The 18,046-nt window shown below is 40.9% G+C and overlaps 1 protein-coding gene and 2 long non-coding RNA genes across 3 annotated transcripts; 2 read left to right on the plus strand and 1 right to left on the minus strand.

Annotated features, from left to right (window-relative positions):
• Positions 1-300: 300 nt before the first annotated feature.
• Positions 301-1,185, minus strand: LOC113024702 (uncharacterized). Its single transcript, XR_003272698.1, has 3 exons — positions 1,133-1,185; positions 537-633; positions 301-431 (listed from the first exon to the last, which is right to left on the minus strand). It is a non-coding gene; the product is annotated as an uncharacterized LOC113024702 (long non-coding RNA).
• A 3,304-nt stretch (positions 1,186-4,489) lies between these two features.
• LOC113024703 (putative nuclease HARBI1) lies at positions 4,490-5,660 on the plus strand (the record flags this gene model as incomplete). The annotated part of the gene is made up of 4 exons (XM_026171981.1): positions 4,490-4,925; positions 5,002-5,111; positions 5,197-5,308; positions 5,389-5,660. Coding segments are annotated over exons 1-4 (930 nt in total), but the record flags the coding sequence as incomplete, so codon positions are not given.
• Positions 5,661-10,379: 4,719 nt separating this feature from the next.
• Positions 10,380-15,016, plus strand: LOC113023366 (uncharacterized). The gene is made up of 5 exons (XR_003272559.1): positions 10,380-10,505; positions 11,420-11,530; positions 11,649-11,715; positions 11,863-11,947; positions 14,805-15,016. It is a non-coding gene; the product is annotated as an uncharacterized LOC113023366 (long non-coding RNA).
• The last annotated feature ends 3,030 nt before the right edge of the window (positions 15,017-18,046 follow it).

Here is an 18,046-nt window from a genome sequence, read left to right on the forward strand (position 1 = left end):
GCAGCTGTGTTGTTGATCGGGAGGAAGCAAACAGTTTGTGACCGCTGCGCTGCTGTTAAATCCTGGAAATAAAGAATCTGAAGGACAAGATGAGTAAGGCTGGAGTTATTGGACTGTATCAAGTTTAATAACTTCATGCATACCAGGCACATCGCGTCACCCCGCCAACGAACACCCCAGTGGCTTCAAGCCTAGGCTTAGCCTCTACAGGAGAGGTTTCAGCCATGAAAAGTGTGTCCATCACAAGCCCACCACCATGATCTCAGGTCTTGAGGCAACAATCATGAAAACTAATCTTAACTGAGAGTGTTGGATGTCCTCATTGTTGCAGAGCACATGGACAGCATACTCACCTGGTTCTGTGGGCTAGCAGCACATGTCACACCATCCATCACCCTTGTCATCACATTCAATCTTGATCTGAGAGAAACCTGAAGACAGAAACATTCAATGATAAAAACACACAGTGGAATAAAATTGTAAGACGTCATCAGTTGATGCAGTTTAAGGACACTTGTTCTTCTGTGCAGTCTCACCTGGAGCTCACGTTTCTAGTTCATGCCATCATGACCAAAGATTCTTCAATTAATAGTTTAAAGATGTCCATGAATGCACTGCTAACTGCTCTTCACCCTTATAAAAATCAACATGCATTTAGAATAAGAAACACTTTTACAAAACCAAAAGCTTCACTGTACTTAGTGATTTATACGTCTACAAAACAGGTTCAGTTTGTAACTGAGAGAGCGGCTCAGTGGCGCTGAATTATATTTCCAATAGAAACACAATTTCATATGTTGTAGTAACAACACACTGCCACAAGATGGCAGCCTAGGCCTACGTTACCATGCTGTTCAAGTAAAAAAGAAAAAGTGACAGAGCCTTGAAAGAGTGACAGAGACACTTTTTATGAACTCATCTGTAATGTGTCACCTTTTCTGTAGGATGAAGAAGTGCTTCCCTTCTTTTAAAGTAAATACAGGCTTACAAAGATCCTCTAAACATGTTTCTGAAATAATCCTAAACACAATCATTAAATCAAAAATGCAAGAAACTATTTATTTAATCACTCTTCTTAACTTAATTCCTTAACTTATTACAAAAATAAACAAAGACTTTTCTGCTGTCTCACCTCTGTCAGTTTTCATGCTTTTGCAAGAACAGGTGGAGGTGCAGGTGGAACTTTGACTTCACAGTGTGGTTTGTATGTGCAGGCAGGAGTGTGACATCTCAGGACAGCAGAGGGTTGTCGAGCACGGTGACTCCTGCTGCGACACCCCCGTCTGACTGTCCTGAGCTCTTGGTCCTCAGCAGACGGCCCACACACTCATTCATCACCATGTCTTTACCCTGCCTGTAAGAAAACCAAGAAAAGGCTAACATTAGAAACAGCCACCAACCAATCCCTTTTACTCCACCACCCAAAAACCAGTGAGAAACACTAGTTAGTATTAACTTGGAATCAAAGTGCACTAATCCCCAGGCTCCCAGCATAACATACAGTCCAACACAAACTCCACAAACTGTCTTGCTTCAGCTGACTTTCCTTCACCTTCTCTCCAAACAATCTGTTGTGCTCTTTTCAGCACAAAGCCACACTCCTGCTCACTGATCCTCACCTCTTTTTAACCTAGTCTCAGCAACTTTGTCCCATAGCTTGCACATCCTTTCCACCTCCATCTTTCTTCCCAGCCAACTGATACATACCTTTTTCCTTCCTTAACCCTTTAAGACCTACCATAGAACCAAGTTCGCCAGAGCTTATATTATATTTTTACATGCTGTGGAGCCATTTTTGGGAGCATTTCAAGTTGCTATACATCAATACAACCATTATAGCCCAAACTTTAATAATATGTCTGCATTAGGTGCATAGTAATTACATAAATTGCAAAAAAGTGCAATAAACTACAAAAAAATTGAAAATCGTTTTTGTTTTTTTAACATATATTTCTAGTTAGAGAAATTTAAGAGGCTTATCCCTCAAAACTGTAAATACAAAAAAGTTACACAAACTAGTTTCCCACCACAGGAAATTTATTTTGAGTGTCTTCATAGTTTTATTTTTGAAATACACCAATTTTTATATACTGCAGGAAAAACGAAAATAAATATTATAATGCAAATTTGCAAAATAACAGCATATGCATCAAAATAAACTATTTCCAGCAGTGCAATATGAGTCCTAAGCATCCCAGAAACGACACAGAAAGTCATAAACTCAAACATAACTTTTTAAAACACATAACAAGTAAAACACAAGCTCATAAGGGCCCGATCGTAAAAAACTACATTTCCGCAAAATGACGTCACTTCCGGTTTCGGGCAGGTCATGCGGTCATGTGATAGTTCGCGCTGATGGACGTAGGAAGTGTTACAAACAGCTGATGGATCGGCGAAGCGTGTTTCTGGAATATCATGTTTTTGTTGCTGCAAGTGATTTTTATGCAGTTTTTGCAAAGCTATATGTGGAAGGAAACTGTGACCTAGGACAAGCTGATGGCATAAGATGTAAGTACAACTCCTCCAGTTTCATATGCAAAAAAAATTATTGTGCTAGCTTAAGTGGTTGCAGAGCTACCGGGATTTAAAAATAGTTACGCAAAACAGAGCGTGCCCGCTCCGATCGGCTGTAAAGGGTTAAAAGCCAGCCTAAGAACTACGATTTTATATACGCCCCATAAATGAAACTGCCATTTTCAAAAATCGTATCATCCAAATTCATGCAGCGTGGCTAAATTAAGAATGAATTGCAAACCCGAGCTTCCTTGCTAACATGATTAACAGCTAAATACTATCATAGTGGAGGTGTGAAATTACTGCTAAAATAGTTCATATGAACCCTGATACTGGACTATGTATTTATCAAAACAAATGATCTGATATTACAAAGAAAACTAATGATTGCTTTTTACAGTATTAGCCCAGAGTGATGTAAGGCAGGGTGGTTAGTCAGCCATAACCTGCTGACAACTTGTATCTGGTAGCTTTTTCACATCCTGATCAATGTTGTTGTCAAGTGTGTCTCATATACACTATTATCTCAGTCACAGTACAGCATGCATGAATCACAGTAGATACACAGTAATGCAAAACAGCAGGCAGTCATGTATGTGTCGTCACTGTTTTGACTGAGGCTAGCTCATACATGGAATGCAAGCAAATGCTGCATGTGTGTGCAGATCCACACATGCACTGCTTAAACTTCCCTAGTTTAATAAATGGTGAGCAATAAACAGAAGTTTTCAACATTTTTAAAGATGCTTCTATCCCCCCGCTGTACCTCCTCCTTCTCGCTGAGACTTCAAGACAAACCGTTCTGCTGCTGACAAGGCCACTGATACTGTTTTGTCCCTCTCTGGACCCTGTAGACGCGCGCAACCACAGAGAAATAAATCAGAGGAATAAAATGCAAATGATATTGCTTACACTGAACAGCAACACCCAGGTGAGGATTATCTAATGGCAAATTTTCCAAACAATGAAAAAAACGTGCCCTTTTTCTCACCGTGTCTAGAGTGTTAAGGTCAGCCAATGTCGCTCGGATCTGCTGCACAGCTTGAGGCTGGTCTGGGAAGAATCTGTCCAGGACTCCAGGTCTGGGGAGCACTTGCTGAACCTTCTTGGTACCAGCCAGGTGAGCGCTGATATCTGGACACTTCACAGCTCGAGAGCGCTCCATGAGGAGACGAGCATCCCAGCTCTGCAATTGAAAACAGACAATGAATTCTCTGCTTGTCTTTTTATCATTAGATGTATTTCTGTATTAAAAAATTCCGTTTATTGGGCCACTTTGTGCTAGAACAATTTTTCCAGCATAAAAGAGCCTCTATCATTTCACTAACTTTTGGAATCTTATTTCACTGCTGCTAATGACGTTTCACAAACTGTCACAGGTTTTTTAGCTTCGTTCGTATAAACTTTCTCGTGGTTGAGATTCCTGAGAAAACAGCCAGCACACTGAGCAGCAGAGGGTGACAACAGTTGGTTTATAATACGCTGAGATTTGACAGACAGAGACAGAAGAATGAAGGAGAACAACACAGAGTCACGCTATCAAGGAGAACCTGGACGGTAGATTCAGCAATTTGGCTTGAAACTTGCAAACTGTTTTAACTTGTTATGTCCGATTAAGTTTTCCTTCCAGGATGCTCGCCAGTTTTCTTTCACTTGTTTCCTGTTCCTGCCAGCAGAATGCACACACAGCTGCAGTAACTACACACAATGTTGCAGAAAACATGGAGCAGCAACAAACATGTGCTGGGCCCTGTTTCAGGAAGCCGGTTTAGTGGAAAAACTGAGTAAGTATACCCTGAGTTAACGAAAACTCTGGGTTTTCGGTTTCACAAAGCGAGTTCAGCTGCAGCCTGAGTGAGTCACTATGACGACACACTCCGTGAAGCTAACCTGCCCCCTAGCAGGTTTACTACAACTAACCCTGACTGTCTCCGCCCCTTTGTCGGAAACCTGACAGTAGGAAGTGTCGGACATGGCGTGCCACTTCCTTGAAGAGCCAGTAGATCGTGAAGCCCAAATTCTCCGCAGAGCTCTCCGCCGGGAGAGAGTGATCAGAGCGCGTTTGGACATTTTATCATTTCCTGATGATTTTCTGTGCGAACGTTACCGTTTCTCAGCACAATCTATAAGTTATTTGGATAACATCCTCAGGCCATATATTACGCATGTGACACATCGCGGACATGCTCTCAGTTCATTGCATATTATTTGTATTGCACTTCGGTTTTTTGCAAACGGGAGCTTTCTGTATAATATTGGTGACGCTGAGCACGTTTCCAAGGCTACCGTCTGTCGGGCAGTCAGGAATGTTACAGTTGCACTGAAACGTCTCCTGTACCCGTCTGTGGTGTTCCCCGGTCACAGACCCACAAGATTCATCAAAGAGGGATGCCACAAAATTGCAGGTATCAGGATGAACGAAACTTAATTCATGATGTGGTGATATTTGAACTACTACTTAAATTTTACATTTATTCTCACGGTTCCCAGGCGTGATTAGCTGTACAGATGGCACTCACATTCCAATCATTGCTCCTTCAGTAAATGAAGGAGACTATGTGAACAGGAAGTCTTTCCACAGCATTAATGTACAGGTACATAGTTCCCTGTAGCATTTCAAACTAACAAATTATTTCATTATAGTAATGGATGCTAATTTGTGTTCTCTGCACTGTGAAGATCATATGTGATGCTGCCAACATTATCACAAATGTGGAAGCCAAGTGGCCAGGCTCTGTCCATGACTCACAAATATTCCGTGAATGTACACTGAGCACAAAATTTGGACATGGTGAGTTGAAAATACTTTAAAATATATAAAGACCAATTGCTTCAGGGACATTTGAACTGAAGTGTATCCTTCTGTCTTAGGAGAGTTCACTGGCTACTTGCTTGGTGATAGGGGGTATCCATGTTTACCCTATTTGCTTACCCCTTACCCTGACCCTGAACCGGGCCCACAGCAGCGATATAATCTGGCTAATTGCAGGACAAGAGCCAGAATTGAAATGACTATCGGAATGCTTAAGGCCCGGTTCCAGTGCCTGCAAAGACTCAGGGTCACCCCAGAAAGGGCATGTGACATTATTGTGGCATGTGTGATTCTTCACAACATTGCCACAATTAGAGGAGAACACTGTCCTTCTGAACCAAACATCAGCAGTGATCCAAACCATGAACATCCTGACCCTCCCACGGACATACAAGATGGAAGCGCAGTCAGAGACACCATATGTCACAATCATTTCTTTTGACCCATCACCTCAACTTGTTGAAAGAAGAATAAAGAGATTTTTTGTTCAACTGGCTTTATTGGTCGCCTGTATTTCCTGTACACAAAGTATTAAAAGATGTAAACCTCATAAAGTGTCTCTGTTGCTTCCTCCTCTGTAACAGCTGTCAATGTTTCTTCATTATTTTCCTGTAGTAAAGAAATAGACAACATTGCTGTTCTACTGTAAACTCATATAATCTGTGGAGTATTACTCACAACTGCATGTTGGTCTGGCTCAACAGGAGGCTGCACCAGATGCAGTACACCATCACCATCAACTGATAGAATATGAGGTTTATACAGGTCACTTATAACTTACAAGGGACCAAATGGCAATTAACAAACATACCAATCACCTTACACTTCATTGTCATTATGCTCTCAAAGACAACCAAGGCTGAGGGAAGGCAAAATCAGTAGGAAAATAACTTCACTACAAAATAATTCATTATGGTAAAGAGTTTATCAAATGAATGAGCAGCACTGCAAAGGTGACTGTGAAGAAAGGATGTATGCACATCATGTATTATTTTGAATTTACCCCCTATGTAGGCACTTGTGTCTTGCGGGGTTATTGACTCAGAGGATGTCCCCGCAGAGATGCCTTCGGCCACAGGGCGCCCACTGTTTTGGCTGAGGGCCAACTGCTCAGCCTCTGTGAGTGGTGGTGGTGGAGGACCCCCACCTGTTTTTCGGGCCTCCGCTTTTTTTCTGTTGGCTATAACGGGCCACATTTGAGCATACAGGGTAAGCAAATATGTACTTGTAATGTGCTCAGATAATTTCAATAAGTGCTTACAGAAAGAAAATTAATGTAGCCTCTAACTGCAATTGATTTACATGGGACAAACAGACCAAGCACTATGGCTCATAATACAATTACACCTTACCTGTTTGGACTATATTTTTATATTTCATTTTTACTTGCTGCCAGGCACGTTTGGGGCCTGTTGGGTTGCACCTGCGCTCACATCACATCACAAAATAAAATGTATAAAATAACAAATAAAATAACATATGATAAAATAACATATGATAAAATAACGTGTTAAATGGGTGGAAATCCCTCGATCAATGTTTAAATTAACACTCACGCATTGACTCTGTCGGCTATGTTTTGCCATGCATGCTTTTGCAGCTGAGGCTGTGTTACTTTTTTCCGCAAAATTTGCATGTTATCGGCATATGCTGCCATCAGAATTTCGGCCTGAAGCGCTGTGAAATACATTGACCGCGCCTTCTTTCCCTCCGTCTCCATGGTGACTCGCTTAATCTGTGCTCCACTAATCAGGGCTTTATGTATCCTCGTCCGCGCGCTTCACTTGGGGTTAAAGCAACTCCGCGTTGACTGAACTAATTGTTATCAGCCTTTCTGAAACCGAATATTCCGAGTTGGACAGTTCGGGGTTACTCAACCGTGAGTGTCGTTTTTCACTCTGAGTTTTCCAAACCGGCTTCCTGAAACAGGGCCCTGGTCTCTAATCACCCATTCAAACTGACACAGCGACAGGTCTGTGGTCACTTATATCAGCCAATCAGGGCTAGACTTGGTGTTGCTTAGCAGGGAAAGAAATAAACTCAATGATAATGACGCTCCAGTTTCTCATGAATACGAATCACTTTAAGCAAGTCTGCAGGTTTCAATTTAGTGTTTTTAACTAAACTCTTTGATGTAGTCATTCTGAGTGCAAATCAAAAGTTGGACCTGTTCAGAAGTGTAGTTGTCAGGCATGTAACCGTTCCTGAAATACACCACAGTTTGCCGTCCCTGAAGTGAAAGTGACACAAAAGACACATTAATCCATGTCGACACACAGCGACCTCCATCTCCTCTTCATCCAGTTTGGAGGCCTTCCTTGAAGTCTCTCGTGCTGTTGTCCACTGGGAATCCCCACATGTGCCTTTTCCCCATGTCTATGACATGTAACAAATATAAAAAAATAGCAAGAATTATAAAGTAAATGACAAGATTTTCCATTTACTCTAATTTAACAGTAGTCATCTTGCAGAAGACAGTCGTTTGGTTACTATAGTAAAAACTATTATGTCAAATTAACCAAAATGAAAAACAAAATCACCTAAACTTGCATTTTTCACTGCCTTCTGTAAAGTGTCAACAAATGCAGACATTTTGCTGTCTTCAGCAACAAAAACGCCATCATTTTTCCTTCTATTAGTCCCACATATGATCGTTGTAAACTTGGAGAAGCCTCTCTCACTCATTTATTTTGGACTTGCCCCCAAATTGCATAACTATTGGTTGGACAGTTTTAAATGTTTTTCTGATATCTACAATTGCACATTAGAGCCGGACCCAATAACTGCATTGTTTGGATCTTCCTCTTCCCTTTTACACCTCAGCTCTGCTGCACAAACTACATTTTTGTTCGGAATGGTAATTGCTAAGAAAATGATCTTGACTCTCTGGAAGTCGGATATTGTAGCTCAATTCAAAATGTGGCTAACAGAACTGACTGCTCTGTTGCACGTGGAGAGGATTAGGTACACATCAGCGGACAAACTTAGTCATTTCTTTGATGTGTGGCATTTTATTTCTGTTTATTGCCGGTGCTTAAGTAGTATTTTTGTTGTTGCTGCATAATATTTTGCTTTATCTGTGTGTTTTTGCCCGTGCTGTTGTGTTGTCTGTTTTGTTTTATTGGGTTTTTTGTTTGTTTCTTCTTTTTTTTGGGGGGGGGGGGGGGGGGGGGGTTTTCTTATATCAAAAAATCTCAATAAACATACTTTAAAAAAAATAAACGCACCATCAGCCATCATGCTAAATTTGCATCTTCAAAAGTCAATGCAGCCAGACTCACACCTGATTATAAATGTTCAGGAGACACTGTTTAATGTTTAGTGTTAACTTAAATCACTCATCATTTACAGTATTACAGAGTTCGGGGTTATGGGTTAGCACTGTCATGTTACCCGTAACTGTATTAACTATGGTAGTAACTTAACTAGCAGTATTGGTCAAATTACTTGAAAAAAGTAAACCAGTAACTATTACTGATTACTTCCCCCAAAAAGTAATCCCGTTTTGTTACTGATTACTTATTTTCAAAAGTAATTAATTACTTAGTTACTTTTTAAAAACATGATTTACAACCTGAATAGGTGATAAAACGATAGATCTTTCAGCCCAATTCTACTTTTTCTGCATAATCCATCATACAAAATGTAATCAAATGGAAAAGTCTGTTTTTAAAACTTGTTTTATTAGTTTTAATCTTTTAACTTTATGCATCAAGCAAAAATGTAATTATATGCAACATTCTGACTAGAAGAAATTTGTTTAACCTTTAAACCTATTTTCTGCACATTCCAGCACAAAAAATATTTTTTTGTGTGTGTGTTTACACTCAGTCTTTCAAATAAATGCAAGTGAAACACAGCAGAAAATAAATAAAATGAAAGACTCAGCGGTCCTGTTGCTCTATTTTCACCTGTATAGCAGGCAGATGTTTGCTGGATTTCTTACCTGTAAACAGTGGGTCGTGTGTGATAAAAGCTTGTGCAGGAAGTAGCAGGTGTAGACTGGCCCACTGTATGAAGTGATAAGATGTGAAAGGACATATATAGGGTACCTTAAAAGTGTTTCCCTGAGCTTTTACTTGTGGCTTGAAATCTAAATAAATCGAAATAAATGTGAATTTAAAAAAGCGAAAAAAAAGGAGGAGCCCGGAGCTTCGTCTTTCGCTCGGCCTACCCTGCAGTAGCAGACGAACCGTCAGAGACTCGAACTTGGTCGTTAAACTCTGGGGTCTGAATGCTGGCCTCTTAACGCTGCGCACCACACAGCCGGCCAGTTAATGCTATAAAAAAAAGGACATTTATCTTTTGTTCTTCAACAATTTTTTTTTCGTTTTTCTAAATCTATTTAGCTTCTTGTGCAGTATTGTTCCACACAAATGACACAAGGAAACCTAGCTATTTTTTATTGGCTTTCACAAAATGGGACTGCCAATGTTGTAGGTGTTACTGCCAAAGTCTTCCTGCTAGCCGGTGTTGTGCCAAAAAGTGATTGTCTGCCAAAAACTGATTTCCGGTATTTGCCAAAAACTGATTGCTCGTATTTAAACTGCTATAAGTAACTTGTTGGGCTATAATATGTGAAACATATGTCAAATGCATCCCTCATGGATGACACAAAGTCATATTGAGCCACAAACAACATTCGTGTAACAAGGTAGAAGCCGCAATCAGTTTTTGGCAGCGACTTTTATAGAACCTTTATTTATGCAGTTAAAAAAAATCTCATTAACATTAAAAATGTCTTTTGTAAGAGTAAGACAGCAGAAATGGCAGCAAATATTACAATAGTTCTGTAAAAATATTGTAAGTGGGGGAAAAGGACCGGATTGGTTATAATGTGAGTACAATAACACAGAGTTATAAAGATACTTGAAAAAACAGATAATCTTTTAATTCTATATATAACCCCTTTGTAAACGCTGTTCACCGAAGTCTATTTACCAACATACGTAAAGATATTACACATAAAAAATACACGGAAACATTGGAAATCACTTTTTGGCAGGCAATCACTTTTTGGCACAACACCGGAAACCTGCTGGCGGCGCCACTATGTTCTCACCACACTCTTCAGCTTCAGCTTTGTTGCCTCTTTTCGGCACACCTACCTAGTCCCACTCATCCACTTTATCTGCTCATGGCAGATTTCCCCACACTGACCACTCCTTGGATTAAGGTAAATTCAAGCAGGTCATTACAAAAAAGACACACAGCTTATCATCGTATCCTTGTGCAACACCTAAAAGCACTCTGTTCATTTGTTTGCTAGATTAGCGGCTTGTTGCTACACACCTGTTACTGTGTATTTTTCAATGGTTCAGCACTCCTTGGATTTTTAGACAGTAATGAGATCATGTGCACACTCCACAGAGGTCCAGAGTCCAAATGTGACCTCTAGCACCAAACGCTTGCTGCAGCTGTTGGTGTCAGAGGTGACACACAAGGTATCGGTTTTCATTGAGATTACTTTTTCATATAGGACCGTGTATGTTTGGATAGCTTTTTGCCCTTGAAAACTGCCGTTTAATATTAGACATTGTTGTCTAATGTTATAAATGGATTGATCTGAAACGTGTAAGTGTGACAAATATGGAATAAGATACGAAATCAGAAAGGAGGCAAATACTTTTTCACAGCGCTATAGTCTGTAAATGGCCTTCTTTTGGCTATAGTAGATCTTTTACTTGTTCTTTTTTTAATTGTTTGTTAAAATAGTTTTTTCGATCATATTGAGTATAGACGAATGCAACTGTGAGCTTTAGCGATTAGCCCGTTTCAACAGGACCATGATCCTGATGTGTGAGACAGCAGGGTGCTGCCATTGGTGTTGTAATGTGTGATTTAGTTCCTCCTAACATTTCAGTTTGCTTCCAGTATCTATCCTCTGTGATTACTGGCTCTACAGACAGATTTAATAGAAGTGTGTGAGCTATTGGCTCAGTATAAAGGGTCAGTAGTGTTTTCATGTCACCTATCCATCCTCCATTTAGTCACCCAAAGCATGAAGTAAATACTCCTCACTTTTATTCATCTTCTCTTAAATTCAGACAAATTCCCAGTTGTTAACGTTGAGCTGTGTGTGTGTGTCAGTTGCAGCCACCAAGTTGAACACCAACACCAAATCCAACCTGGGTCAGTGTGTGTCAGCAAGTACGACCTGCTGGTCTGGTTTGAGATCAGCGAGCTGGAGCCCACTGGAGAGTGACTATCCACCTGGAGTGTTATATTCACGCACAAGCTTTAAAGGAACCATAAAAATTATCTCCAGGAAGAACATTATAAGTTGGGATGTTGTGTCACCTCCTCCCTCCATGCACAGGTACATCCCAGCCATCGTGGATCACAGTGGAGGCCTGCCCTGTCATGGTACCTACCTGCTGCACCAGGTACAGGATTGGTGCACATGTTGTTTCCTTATTACTCACACAGTGGTAACTGCTTCCTTTGTACACAGTTGAATATCTTATTTTAAAGCGTAATGTTGCTCTAGCTGTGCTCACTGTGATCCTGAGCTCCTGTTATGTTTGCTGCAGGGGATCCAGCGGAGGATGACAGTGACCCTCATCCACGAGAAGGGCAGCGAGCTCCATTGGAAAGATGTTCATGAGCTCGTTGTAGGTGAGCAGCCTACCTTTAGGGTCTAGTCGTACTATACCTCTGTGTAGAAAACAAAAACCCAAAGCACAGAAACAATGTTTTATAGTGTTTGTGTGCTTTTGATAGAGGAAGACAGGACAGAACATCATTAAAGGGACTTGACTTTGTGAGATCACACTGAAAACGCAACACTCGGTTCACTCTGAGATTTTTTCAGTCTGGAAAGATGAATCTGTCGGGCTTTAGGCTGCTTCTCACTTTAAGCAGTTCATGCTGTAGCTGATGGACCAAAAATGACATTTGATATTTTAGACATTCAGCTGCTGACTCTGAAGCCAACAGGCTCTTGAGTGTGGATGATTGTGTTGGTACTGGATGCTGTGATCAAACAGCTGTTCTGATCTGTCTTCATTCATGCCTGTTGTTATTAAGCCTCCTAAGCTCCAAACCTGTAAAAGCAATCTTTGGAGGCAGCACCCTTTTTAGTACTTTGCTGTATTTGTTTGTGATTGTGTGACACTGAACCACAGTGCTATGTATATCCTCTGTAACACTCAGACGTCTCCAGATCAGCATTTTCCCCCTAAGCTGTTTCTCACTATAGAGTCTTTCCTCTGTAGAAATGAGGCCAATGAGGCACCAGCAGAGCGTGTCTGGCTCTCAGTCTGTGGTTGATAGTGCCCCCTGCTGTTAATAACAGGAACAGTGTAACTAGGGCTGGGTATCGTCACTGATTTCTAGAATCGATTCAGATTCACAAGGTCCCGAATCAATTCGATCCACGTTTTGATTCAATTAGATTCGATTTAAATCGGGGAAATTTTGCCTCAGACAGTCAGAAATATTATAATTCAGATCAGTACATTTACATATTTTTTGTATCTATAAAAAGGAAGCTGACACTCGCAAGACTTTGTCAAAGGTGTGAGCATCACAGCAGATGCCTTTGTGTCGAAGTAGCTGAAGATAAAACACAGAAGGTGATTTTCCTGGCCTGGGATTTTATAAAAATATTCTGTAGTACATCAAAAACGAAAGAAAACCATTAATCAACACATGAACATTACCTCTGAAGTTACAACGGTTTTATTACAGACACAGCATTTTGCATAATTTTAAAAAGTTTACATTTGTTCAGAAGCCTATTGAACAGCAGAAATTAGGTTTTCTTTTCGGAAGTAAGTAAAAGGAAAAAAAACATCAGCCGACAGCCTGTAAACAACGGTAGACTTGTGCGTAACAAGCAAGCGAATAATGTAGAAAATAGATTTTTGGACTGGAAACTGTTCTTGAAGTGTACTGTGTGTGTGTGAGAGAGAGAGAGAGAGAGAGAGAGCTGTGCATGAAGTGTGGTGGAAGCAAAACAGCAAAAGTCAGAGTGAATTCATGACGATGTTTTTGTGAAGCTTAGTTTGGATCTTCTTTTGCTGCTGGTTCAAGGTTCAAGGTTCAAGGTTCTTTATTTGTCACATGCATAGTTATACAAGTATAACACACAGTGAAATGTAGCCTGACATGCTCCTCGACATGTGCAAAAATTGGGGGGGGTGTAGAGGAAGAACATTATATATATATATGTACATACATATAGTATATACACTGGGTGAATGTGCAGTAGTAGCAGCAAGCAGGTGAATTCTGTACATTAATATGAATAGACATCTGACTATTTTACAGGATAGACAATATAAACATATTTAAAATTAAAGGAATTTGAAATGTACATTGTGCCTTGGTTTAGAGTGTCTGGAAGAGAGTCCTGTCTCAGTCAATTATAGATGATGTGAGAGGGCGGGTGTGTGTGTTTAGGGCACGGATGGCTTGGGGATAGAAGCTCCTCTTGAGTCTCTCTGTCCTTGCCCGGAAGATGCGGAACCTTCTACCAGATTGCAGAAGTTGGAACAGTTTGTTGCCAGGATGGGACGGGTCCTTCAGTATCTGCGCTGCTCTAGTCCGGCATCTCCTGGTGTAGGTGTCCTGAAGCGGGGGGAGAGCAATCCTGCAGCAGTGTTCTGCTGTACGGATCACTCTCTGGAGAGCTGTTTGGTCCTTCACACAGCTGTTCCCGAACCACGATGTCATGTTCTGTGTGAGGATGCTCTCCACAGCGCCTGTATAGAAAATCCTGAGGATCTTTGGAGAGACCCTGAACTTCCTCAGTTGTCGTAGGTGATACAGGCGCTGCCTAGCCTTTTTGGTCTGGACCTGAATGTGGGCAGCCCATGTCAGGTCTGAGGAGATGTGGACACCAAGATACTTGAAGGACTGCACCCTCTCCACTGGAGCTCCATTGATGATGATGGGCTTGTAGTCTCTGTGCTGACCCCTTCTGAAGTCCACCACCAGCTCCTTGGTCTTGCTGACGTTCAGCTGGAGGTGGTTCGGTCAATATTGTTTGGAGAGAGATCAAACTAACAGCTTTAGAATCAGCGCAAAAAGGGTGTAAACACAAAGCGCGGAGCCGCCGAAACATCGGAATCAGGAGCTGTCGCCTTTCAGCCCCGACCGTGTCCGTGCCGTCGGGTGAGAAAGGCGACATCTCACTGATTCTGATCCGCGGGTCCGCGCTGTGTGTTTACGTCTTTGTGTAGAATCCGTGTACCTGCTCTCATTTACTGTTTTAGCTGTTTGGTGGTTCTTGAAATTTTGTGAGGTTTAACCTGAGATTCTGGCGTTTTGGGCAAAATAAATTAATATTAAAAAATCGATTCAGGATTTTAATGAATCGATATCACGTTATCCAAGCCAGAATCAATTTTTATCGATAAATCGACAAATCGTGAGCTCAGACCATTTTATTTCTTTCTGCATAAAATACAAATCTGCATCATTTTTTAAAAAAGTGCTTTAAGCTGAACTAATTGTCCCTTTTTTCTAGAACCTGGTGAATCACCCTCTCTTCACTGTGCAGAGACTGAGGTTGTCAGCTGTACAGAGCTCAATGATATTTTACAGAAAAAAATCCCCCGAGGTCCACCGAGTCAAGAGCTATCAACACTGGTTCTGTGGACAAAGTCCTGGGAAAGATATACAGTAAATCCCAAAACACGCTGTGCCAAAAAGAATTGGTCCACCCCAAGGATCGGGTCCCCCGACACAAACAGATTAACATAGTGTACGCTGTTAAGTGCCAGGAGGATTGCAAGGATTTATACATCGGGGAAACCAAACAACCTCTGGCGAACACGGAAGAGCTACCTCGTCAGGCCAGGACTCTGCAGTCTATTTACACCTACAGGCCAGTGGACACTCTTTCAATGATGAGGATGTAACATCCTGGACAGGGAGGAACACTGGTTTGAGCGCGGAGTCAAGGAGGACATTTACATGAAAAGGAAAAGACCATCTCTGAATCGAGGAGGGGGCCTAAGGGTTCATCTGTCAGCATCTTACAATGCTGTGATTGCAGCCATTCCCCAAATCTCTGTGAATGGTATTCATGGCCATTGATCAGTGGGTTTTGGTCAGTGGTTGTTGATGAATGGTCATGAGAGTTTGCATAATTAAGATTAAAGAACTGACCTCCCAGCCCATTGTTCCTTGAGTGGGCTGGTTTCAGTCATTATGCAAATGTACTGTTTATAAGGTTGGGGAAACCTGCAGTCAGCTGAGACTGAAGAAGTCACTTGGATGAGTGACGAAACATTTCTCCCACAAAACGCTACGTCCAGATGAACAGAATCAACTTTTAGAGGTCTCATTTCAGTTGTCTCAATGCACTTTATACTGTAAATTAAAAAGCCTACAATAAACAGTGGCAGCAGTTGGCTATTGTCTCTGAAAACAGGGTTAACTGGGCGCGCCCCTTATTCCACTGAAAACTGTAGCACATCTTAATTTCATAGCCTCGTCTGCATTCGATTAAAAATCACTTCAAGCTGAGTCGCCTGCAGCTTTATCTGGCTGGGTGCACATGGGCATTATGGATAAATCCCTGGTTTTTAACAGGAGGTTAAAATGTCACTGGCTCTGCTTTCAGTATTCTGAGATCAGTTACAATCTGCTTTTTGCATGGAAACAGGACTAGCATTAGCAATAAACATGGTTCTTGTCATCGTGATAGATAAGTTACAATGTTGATTCTTAGGACTCTTTAGCACATGAATAAGGAAAGCCTTGACAGCAGACAGTGGGACTCCTGCCATATTCTGTTTAACCACACAGGCAAGTTGAACAGTTACAGGTGCAGCCAGTATTTTATTTTTAATATATTTAAATTATCTTTGTAAATCAAGTTGCAGGCCTGGTTTTCTGAACTCATTAATGATTATTTTGAGATATTTGGCCCTCACAGGACAGACACCATACAAACATATGCTTTTAAAGATGATGATGGATTAGTGTAGATTCAAAAGAGCAACGTATTTAAAATCAGCTCTGGTTTAATTATCTGTAGCAACACTATGAGTCCATACAACACTGAAGGGGAAACGTTTTGGCAAAATAAATACTTGTACATGTGTACATTTAGGTAGTAATACAGTTCTATCTGTGCTGAGGTATTTTGAAGGTGATCTGTTATTATAAATTCTAGTGCCATCCAATAATTAGCCATAGTGCATGAATGTAGATTGTGCCTGACTTTTTAACTGCACTCCTTTCTGAGTGTATCCAGTATGTAAATATAAATGATTACCTGGCACAATGGTCTGCTGTAAGGTGGAGTTATGACGTCCCAGCTTGTTCTGGGCTTCACAGTAATAATGCCCACTGTGTTCAGGTCTGAACTTGGTGACGGTGAAGTTCTGTCCAAATGCTTTCGGTAAATTTCCATCCTCCTTGTACAAGGTGTAGTTAGCTGCTGGGTTAGCATCACTGCTACAGGTCAGAGTGACTGAACTGCCCTCCACTATCTCAGCAGAGGGGCTCACTGACACAGTGGGAAGCCTTGGACCATCTAGGAAACATGTAAAAAAGTCAAATCAAAATCACTCCTATAACCCTAAAAAGTATTACTTTGAAAGTTTTGGACAAAAAAAAATACATGCATTTTGTATCGATGGATAGATACTGTTAACTCTCATAGATACTCTTAACTCATTACTCTTAAAGAACTTCATTTGTGTTCTTTATATTAAGATGCCTCACTCACATTTCGCATCTCTCCAGCTGACACTGGAGACTGAGCTGAGTGTGTTTGGTTTCAGGTTAGTTCTTTAGTTTCCCTCAGTTTAGGTTTGTTTGCTCCCTGCTCTGCTCTTCCTGTGTTTTTGCCTCTTTATCACTTGTTTGTTTCTTTGTTTCACTCGCACCCCAGCCAGTACCTGCATTTTGGATCCTTTTCTCGATACACAACACGACTGCTGCCCCAGCCATGACACTTTTTGGGATTTCCTTACCTGGATGATTGAGAAGTCTGATCAATACGTCAACAGAGAAATGAAGTCTAAATAGTGAATATGTCTGTTGTAATGTCAAGATTTTTTTTTGTATGTAGACATGATGGAACATGTCTGCACACACAAAAAACTGTGTCACCAATCTATTATCATCTTGACATGATTGTGAATGAGAAGAATCGTGTGTAATGGCTAAACCCAGAATTATGATTTATATGTGATTTTACCTTTAGTTAATTATGCTCAATACTGATCAGAAAAATAAGCAGTTACATATGGGTAGTCAGAGAGGATAACTCAGGGCTAAGTGAAAGCCCGTGTAGAAATATGAATCTGTGTGTGTGTGTGTGTGTGTGTGTGTGTGTGTGTGTGTGTGTGTGTGTGTGTGTGTGTGTGTGTGTGTGTGTGTGTGTGTGTGTGTGTGTAAGAAAAGGAATGAGAGCAGACACAGGGTACTTTGATCTCTGAACGTCTGACTTTAAAACTATATCCATCCATTCTCTTCCAACATATCCCTTTTGTCATAGGATGAGAGGCGGGGTTTGACACTATATGATTTAGCAAAAAGCAAAAAGAAAGTACTGAGTAAACTGTGATTGAGAAACACAGAACTTTAATAGGAAAGTGTATTTGGATTAAAAGGGATTATGCTAAAGTGAGTGTGCTAATGAATCTGAATTTAATGAAATGTGAAGTGAAACCCTTTCATATGTGACTGAATGTTAAAATGTAATGGAATTATTAGTGTTAAAAGAAATAGAGAGATGGTGATATGGTGGTT

This window comes from Astatotilapia calliptera, chromosome 6, assembly GCF_900246225.1.
Source record: "Astatotilapia calliptera chromosome 6, fAstCal1.2, whole genome shotgun sequence".
NCBI lineage: Eukaryota > Metazoa > Chordata > Actinopteri > Cichliformes > Cichlidae > Astatotilapia > Astatotilapia calliptera.